Genomic DNA, 13081 nt, shown 5'->3' with positions numbered 1-13081 from the left:
TGATGTCTGTGAAAGGCTCAGGAGGGTGATGGCTGCTGCCTACAGACACCAAAGAGGGCAAAGAAAATCAACCAGGGAAACACCACAGCAGAATGAGGAGGAAATGCAAATGTCTATGGAAACACATTAATCAAATTGTCATCAGTCTCCCAGTTCAAGCAAAGACCTACATGGCTCTGAGGTGCTGCGGTCCTCTGGACTGGGGCATGCAGAGAAAGACGGAACACTCTGCATTAAAGATTTTGGAGGCTTCAGATCTTTCCATGCAGGTGGTGCGGTATTTGTTAGCATGGTACCAGCACAGGAGTAGGATTATTGGATTCTAAAGGCTTTTTCCCTGGAGTGGTCTTTATCCTCTTAAAAGAAGATAGAGCAATTAATTTTTTTTTTTCCTGAAGAGAATTAATTGTCTGTGAAGGGTCACACCAGTGGCCAGATGCATTGCAAGAGATTTTCATCTTAAACACACCAGCCATAGCCAGTGACACCAGATTTGATTCAGTGGCCAGCAATCTGATTTATCGATCTTTTATCCCTAGCTACAGACTAAAAATTTACCATACCCAAATAAGTTTAATTTCAAAATCCAAGAGGAACAGATGGAATGGAAATTTCTTTAAAAATATTTCTATGAAGCCTTTTAACACTAAAATGATGCTGATGCATGAGAATCAAAACCTGGACATACTGTTCTAGCCTATAAACATGGAAATGCTTTTTATAAGTTTCGCAAAGTTCTGCCAACAGTACCCTGCTCTAATTCCCATGACAATAGGAAGAAGCACTTATCTAGTGCATGTCAGTACAAGGGATGATATTTTCGCCAATGCCACAACAAAGGGGAAACATGTAATACTGTCAGAAGAACATATTATGAAAATGTGATTAAAAGAGTGTGATAGAAGAATGCAAGATCCAGGTTTCCCTAAATGTCTGAGCAGGAGAGAGGAGCCCAGCATCCCAGTGAGCACAGCACCTTGCAGGATCAGCTGCATCATAAACAGAGCTGATGTAGCCTCTGCATCGAAATCAGGAGTTGATTCAACGCAGGTAGTGTATCTTGGAGAACAGAAGTAGTAGCTCGGCATGACTAAAGATGAAAGGCAGGAGAAACTAACACCCGCACTTGCAGGAATTTTTTTCAAGGAGGACCTAGAGATGCTGGTCTTTGTCAGAGACAGGACACTGGATTCAATGAACCTTCAGTAACCCGGTGTACGTGTTGCAGGCTAAGGCCAGGACTAGGAACAAGACCGCAGCAAGCTGACTACAGAAGAGTGGTGCAAGACCAAGAGCTCACTCAGCCCCAGGCTCTGCCTCCAGCGTGGGGTAAAGAAGATTTGCAGGGAAGAGCACACACACGCATGTGGGCAGCACTGGGATCCCTCCTCCATGCACGCTTCCATTCTCCCCAACCCCTGTCCCAGAGCACTGGTGATGCCTTTACATTTTTACAGACACACAGCCATTTGAATTGCATTTCATACACGTCAGAAAAGGGTCACATATAGCTGGTGAACAGAGAGGCTATTTCTGTCTATGAAATCCAGACTAATTAATTTCTTTGGCATAAATGAACAAAAAGGTCATTCTAGCCCATGTATTTGCATCATGGTTCAGTGTGAAAGTGTCTAAGGCCAGTTACTGGTAGCAAGTATCAGGCACACTTTTACGCATCACACTAGGACAGTAACTTTTTGATGCAAGAATGCACCATAATTTAGCAACAGTTATATAGATAGCACGGTTTGGTGAGAGTTTAACGCTGTGGCACGCAGCACTGCATACTTGACTGGGCTGGGCATTGCTGCATCAGTCCACCAGTGCTGGGAGAGCAGCTTTCAGTGAGTGCAGACCAGAGACACTAACGAAAGATCTTCTGAGTCTGCACAACCAGATGACACCACCTGCATTTTTGCCATCTTTCAGCCACTTGTGAACAGTTACACAGACCACGAGAGACTCATTTCTCCTGACAAGGGTACATGGAAGGAGAGGTCCTGCCTTGGATCGGCACAGGTTGCCTCAGTCAGAATGCTTTATTTTCTTCAGCACAGGACAGGCAAGGTCTGGAGGAGCTTCTGCTGCTCAATGTTTGGCCAAAGAGAAGTGATGGATGAGCAAAAACCAGTAAAACTGAGAGCAGTGTAGCAGTATAGGTAAGGATTTCCAGACTGAGCCCAACAACCACAGTTCTGCTTATACAGCTTAAAAACAAACGGAGGCTTTGGAGTACAAAGCAATATCATTTTTAGCTCTGTTGCTGATACAGATGGAAAAGCCAATTTAATTTTATTAAAGGTGTCAAACTTTTTTAATAAACCAGACACCTACAGGGATAACAAAATCATATCCTCTGCACGGTAAATTGCATATTCAGCAGCTGTGATACCAATTAGACATTGAAATGACAAAGTGCTATCTCATGCCAGCAGAGACATACTGTACAAAGCTAGCGTTTAATTTTATCATATAAGCAATGTTTAGCCGTCATCTGTCATACAGGCTTAGGGGAAAGGGCCTCCACAGCTGGAATTGCAAGATTAGCACAATGAATTGTTATACTTTCACCAGATCATCTACTCAGTTTACATCCAAAACTTACCTCCAGCTCCAACTGTCTTACACTGGAGTAAACACACTCTGTTTTTGTCAAGCTATAGCTTTATGAATGAAAAGGAAATAGCTTTCAGCATTACAGCCCAAGGTTTGTACAGTTTAAACTATTTTGGTGAATATTTTGGAGACAGGTATTAAGAAAGCTGCAAAGATTAACTCCCTGTACCAACATATTCTCTCCACCTTTCTTTTTAAAGACACTTACTACTTACAGAATTACAGTAGGAACCACACCAGACAAACTAAGGAAAATACAATTATATACAGCATTAAGTATTAGTTAAGAGAATGTATTTTTTTAAAAAACAATATAGATACCTTATCCTAATGGTTTAAATCAAAACGCCAAAATCTTTGCTAACATAAGGAACTCTTTGGAATGTTTCTCAAAAGAATACGCTGTTCCGTTAGTGGTGTGTTAGTTATTATTCTCTAAGGCCCTGTCTCTACAAGAAACTTCTATAACTAACTATAGCTGTGTAATAAATTCAGTATATATTCAATTATTCCAGTACTTTATGCCTTTAGTAGAAGTCTAGAAGGTGAAAGCCCTTTAAATCGGAATCACGGTTTCCAGACTGCAGGTTCCACACTTCTGCTAAAAAACAACAACGCTTAGCAAAGGCAAGATAAAATTCTTAGTGTAAACCAGCAATATTTATCTCCTTAAAGCAACAGCCCAATCAATCATCAGAACATATATTTAATTGAAGGCGTCATTTTTTTTAACACAGGTGTCTATCTTGGCAGTGTCACCATCTGAACTACAACATATACATACCCATAATGTAAACACCACTTACAATTGTCAGAGTTTTCATATTTCCTTGGGCTTTTATGGGCAACATGGAAAATATTGTTATATAGCCCTTCTTGCCTGTGTTAGGAACAATATTTCAGCTTACCAGAACTAAAGGAACTTTATTTTTAACAGGTCTTTTCCAACCTTAGTGATTCTGTGATTATAAAGCACAGAATTTATTTTTCCACTGGTCATTTTGTCTTGTTACAGTCTTCATTTTTCTCAGTCTGGGCAATGATACCCAGACTAATCCCTCTTAAGTTTATTCCTACCCAGGTTCACTTGCAGGCCCTCCTGATGCTGATGCGGATACGATTTTGGATCATGTACGTATCCCTGATAGCACATTATGTGCCAGATTTTGTCCTTTCTGTTCACCTGTAGTAAGTAACGCTTTAGCTCCACGAGCAGTCCTGCTAAGGCAAAGGTGGTTCGGGTGAAAGCAACAGGTACGCCGACGAGCAACGCTGATAAAATCTATGTAACGCACACAGCCTGTGTGCAATTTCATAATTCCACACCTCATCGAGACTGGGTGAAGTCTGAAATGCTCACTCCTCGGAGACCTTATTTTACTTGGCATCTGGCTGTTCTGACTTATGGGGTGTCTGCCATTCAACGGCACCACCCGAAACCCCCAGCGCTGCCAGGGGCTGGGCAGGGCCGGGGGCAGATGCCAGCCCAGGCTCATGGGCACAAATTCTCCGCTGTTAACAATCACATGCAAAGAGAAGGGAAAAAACCCACTGCGTTCACGAGGCCAAGACCAGCTCTGGCTTGCTTGAAAGTGCTGTCTCCAGCCGTCTTATCATCGTAAGCAAGACAGACAGACCTGGAGGACAGAGAGACCTTCAGGCACAAGGAGCTGCCTTTGGGCTGTGGGCTAACTTTCGGGTACCTATTGCATCTGGAAAAATATGTCCTCTCAGAGGTTCTATGGCAAAGCAGGGATTAATTAAAATGGCAAGAGATTAGTTATTTATTAAACTGTTTTCACATTTTTTAGCCATGTTAGAGAGCTTCCTGCCGCTGCCATAGAGACAACAGCTACAGACAATAAAACTTTATGAGCAATTTAAATTCTCTCTCCCCTTAGGAGATGCGGAAAAACAATGACAACTGACTGTTTGCAGGTCATGTATATCTTGCCTTCATTAAGTAGGACTCTGTTTAAACACGTTATTCTTTTCCATCAGATTGTCACAGACTTCCACAGAAAGGATAAATAGTTTATAGCTTCCACTTTCAACAATACACTATAAAAATACACTGCAGTCATATTTGATTATCCCATTTTGTTTAGTGCGAAGCACTCTCGGCAGATCAGTCTGCTTATTTGCATGTGTCAGAATAGCAACAGAATGGACTCCTGTGGGCAATGGAGAATAAGTTTTGCACTTGGAAAATAAAATAGTAATAACCACATGGTAAAATTGAAGATGCGTGTAATAAATTAGATTTATCATCAGTCTTATACCATTCACATCCAAAATTTGCCCATAAATCCACCTCGTTTGAGGCTTATTTAATGTTTCTTCTAAAAGTGCCCTGGAGCTAGAGATTCAATTTAGCTAAGAACTGACAGGGGTAAAGAAAGAAAAAAAAACATGTTTCCTTCCTTCTCTACAAAATGTGCAACTTTCTTGTCAAATATACATTAGCTTGAGTCCTGAGATAGGTACATTTCCATCCACAATCAGTTCATATTTTGACTTTTGATACTTTGCAAACAGGAAGAAAGAAGAAGGTAGGAAGGGGATCTGGAGAAAGAAAAGATTTCCCAAATATGTAATATAATATAATATACAGCACTGCCAGTTAATTCTACTAGAATCTGTATAAGCATTTATGACTGAAGTATATATTTATACTGTTTCTACTTCGGGTAAATGTAATACATGTACATTTAATACATATGCATTTAAAATTTTCCCAGTTTGCAGGGTCTTACTAGTTTTTCAGATATTTTATCTTTCCAAGAGGTGGTGAAGCTTTGCTTTCAACAGGTGCCTCTCAGTGTGCCAATCTAAATACAATTATCCTTGGTTTTCCAAGTCTGTGCTGGTAAAAGACTAAGACTACTTTGAAATACTGCATGAATTAAAATACAGATGGATGGGAGAAGAGCGTGAATGGAGTAATAAGCAATAAAGGGGGTTGGTTGCTGACCATACTAGTAACAAATGGGACTAAGGAAAATTGATAGAGCGTGCCTCACATTACCCCGCTGGAAATACAGGGCAGAGGCAATATGGTGAAATCATAATTTCTTTGCAGTCCCATTTTTCCATACTTCTAGAGCATATCTGTTACGCTTTGAAAGAAAAGACACTAGATGCTTGGACTAGATGATATTCATAGGTCCTTTCCAATCTCAACCATTCTGTAATCCTGCGCTACAATATCACTGCCAAGAAAATGGGGCAATTTTCAAAAAGGCACCATGCAGCAGGTAAACCTGGAATTCCCCATCAAAAGGTACAGAAAAATGCTGAAGACATGCATTATGCTTTATGTTACACATCACTGAGGAAAGCTGCCACCCTTGCTGTCCAGCAGTGAGTCGATAGAAAGTATACATGAATGTTTCTTAGTCTATGCCAGGCTCACTAGCCAAGTGCTTGAAAGAAGCAGGTTAATGTGGGACAACACCATTTGGTTCCCAGGAGCTGCCATCCTTCCTCCAGGGCTCTGAAGACCCCAGGATTTAAACAGCTGCTCCTTTCCCTTTGTTTTTTGATGCTTTATTATAGCAGCGAGGCAGCAGATTGCTTATATTCCATTTTTCTCGGACTCTTTTTGAAGTGTGAATGAGCATGTGTGTATGTTGAAGTGATAACATACGGCTAAGCTACATTTCTAGTAAATATTACTTTAAATTATCCTGGAATGTAAAAGTGCACTTGTGCAAAACTAGCTGCCCAAAAAGGGAAGCAGAGCTGTAAACCATCCAGCCTGGAAGTTGAGCATGTTGGCAGGAGAGTCACTGTATAAGGGCACGTTTACAGGTCACGTAAGCCTGCATCTATGCCGAAACTCATACCCTAAAACACAGGACATGTGTGCACTCAGTTGCAACAACCTCCTCTATGCAGGCCTTTACACTGCGGCAGGAAACCAACTGAGACCTTGTGGTCAGAGGAGACCAGATTCCTGGGTGAATTTAAGCCCTTTCATCTCTATAACGTAGGTAGAGGCGAGGAGAGCAAGGAGTAGCCTCTCACCTGTGACCAACCGTGTAAGCACTGTGAACCTCATCACTGGAGCCACCTTCAAGGTGGATTTAAGCCAGTCTCTCATTTTGACTCACTCCAGCAGTGACAGGCAAGACGTCATCCAAACTCAGTTGCTGACCTCCCCTCATCTGAGATGCAGTGGACCATGCAAGTCCTTTTTACCTGTTTCAGAACAAAATCAAGCAGGCAAAGAAGCTGCTTAAAGGGCTCTGCTTCTGAGCATACAGCAAGGGCAGTCGGACCCAGGAACATCTGCAACAGCCACATAAACCTGTGCACTGACAGCAGTGGGTAATTACATGTGGGTAATTACCAGTAAGGCTGATGCTATGGGCAAAGCCATAAGCCGAAGAAAATGAAAAATTAAGGTACAAACCAGCTGTTTCTCTTTCATCCACAGGTACAATTTAGTGATGCCAGAGTGTCGTGCAATGTCTGTGATGCTGATAGAGAGGGAGGCAGGACTGAGCTGGGCAACAAGGCTGATGGCATCCCTGAATCAGATGACACTGCTATGTAACGTCTGGCAAATCATTTAACCTCCCAGGCTTTGGGCCCCCTTTTGCCCAAGTCTCTCTTTATTAAATCTGCAAGACAGGAACAGTGTCACTAGACTTGGTCATTGCCCTGCTTTACTGGGTCCCTTATTTTGGCTGGAACTGCTACTGTAATGCAGATAAGTGAAACAAAATTGCGAAGTTTTAGAAGTTGTGACTTTTGGGGAAATAAATGCACACTCTGCATTTCCCCGCAGAGCTAGGATCTTGCAGTGACACAAGACTTACTGCTGCAAGTCTTTCCTTCGGGCAAGTCTGATTTTGGAAGTGAGGTTACATTATTGGGAGTGGGGAGGGAATAATTCTGCAATAAACAGAAAGACAGCCACCAGAAATGGTAAAGCTTTTGGTCAGATTCTTGGCTGAAATACACATAAAAGCAAATGGAGGCAGTGCAGAGGTGCAGTATGACGCTGCAACCCAACAGCCATTGGGAAAATAGTGAGGCTCAAGGACAGGGAACATGTTTGGGGGTGGGTAGGGAATAAATCACTGAACTGGAATCTGAAATGCTAGGCTCTTCTGTTCAACATACCACTCCAGCATCCCCAGCCTCCATCAGATACCCTGCATGCCATACCAGGCTGAATTCAACCATGTGTTTGCAGCTAAGCTATGAGATTCATTTGTCAAGTCCTGGGAGTTTTTGGCAAGTTGTCCTGTACTATATGTGTGGTCTGCTACACTAAAACAGGCATGCAGAGCGTTGCAGCGGGTATGTCTATAGGACCCAGAGGCAACTCAGCCAACAGTTTCCTTGCTCTGACTTTTAGTGCTGTGTAATAATGAATGGAGATAGAGAGGACTCAAGTCAAAGAAGTTTCGGCACAGTTGCTAGGCTTAAAGCCTGTTGAAGGCTGCTGGAACAAGCTATAAATACATATCTGAGCTCCACGCCAACTGTGTAAACTCAGCAGCTGTGTGCTTCATTCATGGACTTTATACCCACCAGAGAGTCCAGAGCCTGTTAGACTAGAGGCCATTGAGTGGCTGGCAAGAGTCATGTTTTCCTTGTGAAAGGGGATGTGGAAGATGCTAGGACAATGCAGGGGCGGATGACAGATAGGAGATGATGTCTTGCGTGTTTTGAAAGGAAACACAAAATCTAGAGTTATGGGCCCTCATTAATCAGACGGAGGAGTCCCGAGGTGCCAAATCTCGCAAGAACAGCCAGACTTGGAGTCATTCGTAAGCTCTTTCTAACTGAACCTCTGGCGTGACATTTGCCCAAATTCTAGATCCCAGTTCAAATATCACCACCTTGGCCTATGAACAGTTGCCTAGTGGCTCCGATTCAAGCTGATTCACAACAAAAGATAAATCTTTCTGTTCCTAAAAGAAAGCAAAAAGCTGCCAAGAAATTCTTTAATTCTTCTGCCTTGTGCAATCTTGGGCCAATAGTTTTTGCAGCCAAGAAGAGGTCAGCAACCTAGCTGCCCCTTAAGTTGGGTCCTTGGAGTCTCTATACACCTTAGAAGAACTGAAAAAATTCAAATAGCCCAAACCTTGACAGCCTGCACATTTGGGGCTAGATTGAGTCCTCATGACTGCCAAAATATCTCCATTTCAGCTGGGGATGGCAGAAGACACAGGCACTCAGCACTCGTCGTCCTCCAACCCCAACTGTATATCCAACCTTCAGGCTCCAGAGGTTGAATCAAACTCCTCTGTGAAAGCAACATCCTGGCAAAACCAGCCGCAGCTTCTCCCAGGTAATTTGGAAGACGTCCATGTTTCAAATCGGCCTGCTAAACCAGCCAGAAATCATGATAGTGCCATCCAGGAAGGATTTATCCATAACGTGTGAAATGCATTTTCCCACTTCAGCATGGGGAAGGCAGTAGATGAGATAAAAAGAAAGTTTTACAAGGTATACACCACACTCCAGACTATGCTCTGATAGAGCAGAAATCCACTTATTTACAGATGGCTTCTAGTGCTATACCGTAGCGGTTGTTTCCCACCTCCCATTCGTATTATATTTACATGCTAAGTTTCAAACACCCACTGATCCAGGCTGAGGTCATGAGATGCTCTGGGGAGGAACAAGGGCCGTCTCCCTGCGCCTGTACGAGCACAGCAAGGGGGATGGGGAGCATCAGGCTGGCCCTTCACCGGGGACGGCTCAGCATCATCCCTACGTGTTTGGACCCAGGTACTCACCTAAGAGCTGCACTCCGCGGGTGAGTCCGTAGACGTCGATCAAAGCCCAGAGGGGCTCTGCCGTCCTCACCCCACTGAAGAAGAGCATTGCAGCGGAGTCATTCACCCGATAGAAAACCCGTCCTTTCTTGTCCACCCAGAAGGCTATGATGTTTCCTTCATTTGCAAACTCTTCTGGCAGAGCCTTGGCCCAAAAACCGCTTTGGGAAACCAAGTCGGGGCACGCGTACTTCGGCAGAGTGTCAGGGTTAATCCTCGATGGATCCTTGGAAGTAAACCCGAGTCGAAGAGCCCCACTCCAGCAACACTGTTTTTTAGTGATCTGCAAAGATAACAGCAGCAATAACAGCGTCTGGCACTTGAACATCTACTTACACACGACAGGCTTTATGCCATCAAGCACTGACGGCCAAAGCACAGATGAGCCCACTAGATTTAGGAAACGTTTTACCCACCAAACACTGCTGTAACATTTTCAGCTCCACGCAGCAATGCTGCATACTTAGGATACAATGCACATATAAAAAAAATGAATTTAAATCTATGCAGAGAGGTGAAATGTAATTATAGCTGCATGATGACTCATTTCTATTTCTAGGGTAATTCCTTTTGGCCTAGGAATCATCCTCTTGCAAAATGTGCCAAAAATGGCCATAAGAGCTTTTATCACAGCACCTACAGCGGCAGAGCTCTTGCCCCGTGGTATTTGGATGATGGGGTCTCTTATGACCTGAGGGAAAAGCACTGGCTCTGGAATCACAGTCACCACCATAGGGTTTTCTGGGTTTCCCAGCCAAGTAAAAGACAGTCTTACCCCTGTTTAGCTTGTCAGATTGGATGAAATCACAGCCTTGCAGCAGAGAACTTGTGTGTGGGAAAGCACAATTTAAATCATTTAACTATATTAAATACACAATCAGGAGACAATGATAGATGTTGTCTTACTCTTGGGGAAAATCTATCTATTTCAGGTGTGACTGGTGTTTTTCAAGGTATGTTGTGCACATCTACACCCCACCTGTCAGTATACGGTTACTCAGTGTGTCTGGGGTCAGGAACATCTGCTATATATTTTGGGATGGTGCATGTGTCATATCCACCCTTCTACACCCGTGAGACAGCAGGACAAAGGATCACAGATGCCTCCAGACTCATTGGCTTCTTCTCACATGAACTGAGCCCTGGCCTGAAGGGGATTTGAGGGGAGCAGGCAGTGGGTCCTAAACACGTGCAGCACATCCAAAACATGACCCAGTTACAAGGTCTCTTTCTTCCCATGGAAGCAGGGAGTCTTCCAGGGTTAGTGTGGTCCCCAGATGGAGGTGATGGCCTTGGAGAATTTTTTCTCTCATTTTGTTGTTTTGTTGAGTATGAACCTCCTGGGAATTGTTCCTCTCAAAAGGATTCAGCCTATCAGCTTCCAGACTAGGAAATGAAAGACCTAAGGAAGCTGGATCCAATCCTGATGTGGGGCCAGGACAGTTCCTGCATGCCAGTTGACACATAATTGGTGTTTCTGATCATACACTGAACATGCAGCAAACATGAGAGCACTTGAGATAGCCCTCTTCCATCAAAGCCTTGGCAGCCTCAAGCAGTTTCACTCTTGGCTGCAGAAGGGCAGAAACATGGATAGGTACCACAGATCAGATGTCATACAAAACTTGCTACCTCACTGTAATTTCTCCCTCTGTCAAAGTGCTAATGGCTCGGATGAGTGGCAATGCCAAAAACTGAACTGTCCAGGACTGCAGATCTTTGTTCTCAAAAGCCTGGCAGCAGCTCCTTGTGTCCTAGCTAGGAAGCTGACAGCACAGGATTTTCACCAAGGGATTCTCCAAGACGTTTTCTTTGGACTTGTGAATTCTCTTCTAATCACATTTGCAAATATTGCATTTTTCTTTCACATGTTCCTCTCCAAGGCAAATCTGGAACGTGTGCCCTTGGGGGCACAGCAATCTCACAAAAAAGACATTGTTCAAAGCCTAGAAATTTCTGTTTTATAATCAAAGTATCAGAGAAGATAACTTAGAGCTTCAGAAAAAAAAAGTTATCAACAGACAGCTCCTCAGTTAAGCAAGTGCTGCTCTTTATCCCTACTCAGTCCAGCCAAGCACCTAAACTGTTTACATGAAACACTTGAGCACTGACCTCAGTCCCAGGAACCATGGGAAACGCCTGCTTGCGGGATGGACACTGGGGTGGCACTAAAAAGGACTGAAGCAGATTTGCTATTTTATATGCCTGGCCAGGATGGGATAAGATCATGCATGTCCCCCATGGAAGGGGGGTGGATGGCGCATGCACGTGACAAAATGGGGTATATATGCACACTCCAAGAAGAAGCCTGGATTATTTATTGCAGTAAATTTACTGCAAGCCCTAAAAGCTTTTGGGTCTGCGATAAATATGGCCTCATTGTTATTTGTACAATTTACTCTTTCACAGTCCCTTGCCAATACTTCACAGAAATCATAGGCCACATGAAGTAAATATTCATATGGTAATCAAGGCTGCACATGTTCCATGTATTAATCAGCACCTATAAACAGTTCTCAATACAGTCTGACCACAAGCAAACTAATATCCAAATTAAAACCTAGCATAAAGCCTGCCAAGAATTAGACACAGCTGGACAAAGGGTACACATTTTTGCTAAAAAAGGCAATGGTTAATGACGGACCAAATTCTCTCCTCAGCAGCAACTGCTAGCAGAAAAGCTCGGGAGGTCCACCGGGTACCAGAAGGGGCAGAAAAGATACAATCTATATCCAAACTGCTAAGCCATGGCTGCTTCCACAGATTCAGGCTCCTGCTCTTTACTGCCTTGTGCCTTGTATCACCTTTGATAACCTCACTCCACTCCCTAGCAGTGCCCTGAATTACATGGAAGAAACCATACTGGGACATATATCTCGGAGGCAAAGAAAGAGGAAATCCGGCTGCTTGATGGCATTCCCAAAGCTCCAGAGAAATCTCAGAATAAAACCTGAGATACAATACCTAATAAACTGAATGAAATCTCCTGACTTCTTTCCTCTAGTTTTCCAAAGGGAGTTTAGACTTTATAGGACCTGAATGATTGAGTTCATGGTTAGTCTTTAGCTGGTAAGAAGGTTTAAGATGCCATTTTCCACAGGCACACACAATAGCAAGGCAACTGCATTGCAGGATGGACTTAATCAGAAAAGCAAAGATGTTTTCACATTTCTATCCATCCCTAGAGTACAAGTTCTGCTGAAGCTTGTGATTACTCCCTTGAGACCTTCCCACTGGACTCAGCAGGAGCTCTGCTCGTAAATCCCTTGTGCAGATTTGCATGCGTATTCTTCACATATATTATGCAAGCTAAAATCCTAAAATACACAGTGATAAACAAGTGTGAATTTCCAGAGATAGCTACATTGTTTCAGAATGAGGAAGAAATAACCCAGAACCTTTGCCTAAACCACTAAACCCACTCAAATCTTTGATGGTGTTTTCAAAAACAAAATGCTGCTTTCATCTCCTCCCAAATAATTTTTCGCAGTTGTTTGTCCACACTGCTGGCGAACGTGGAAAAAAATCCCATTAGGCAATGTGACTGAGTCCTGCTGGGTTTCTAGCCTGAATGGAAGCAGTAAGAGCTCCACAGAAAACATAACAAACCTGTAAGGAGGGATTTTCTACCTATGGGCCTGAGCCTGAAATCACTGAAATCTCTC

General features: G+C 43.3%; 1 protein-coding gene across 1 annotated transcript in view; it reads right to left on the bottom strand.

Moving 5' to 3' along the window:
- NEURL1 (neuralized E3 ubiquitin protein ligase 1) overlaps window positions 1-13081 on the bottom strand; it is a 161948-nt gene that overhangs the window by 49732 nt on the left and 99135 nt on the right. Inside the window, exon 3 of the mRNA XM_059821457.1 lies at window positions 9378-9699. Coding sequence (XP_059677440.1) covers window positions 9378-9699 — 322 coding nt within the window. The remainder of the gene's footprint in view (window positions 1-9377; window positions 9700-13081) is intronic.

This window comes from Gavia stellata, chromosome 9 (genome assembly GCF_030936135.1).
Source record: "Gavia stellata isolate bGavSte3 chromosome 9, bGavSte3.hap2, whole genome shotgun sequence".
Lineage (NCBI taxonomy): Eukaryota > Metazoa > Chordata > Aves > Gaviiformes > Gaviidae > Gavia > Gavia stellata.
Note: the sequence above shows the minus strand (reverse complement) of the source record. Positions and strands in the feature narration are given on the sequence as shown.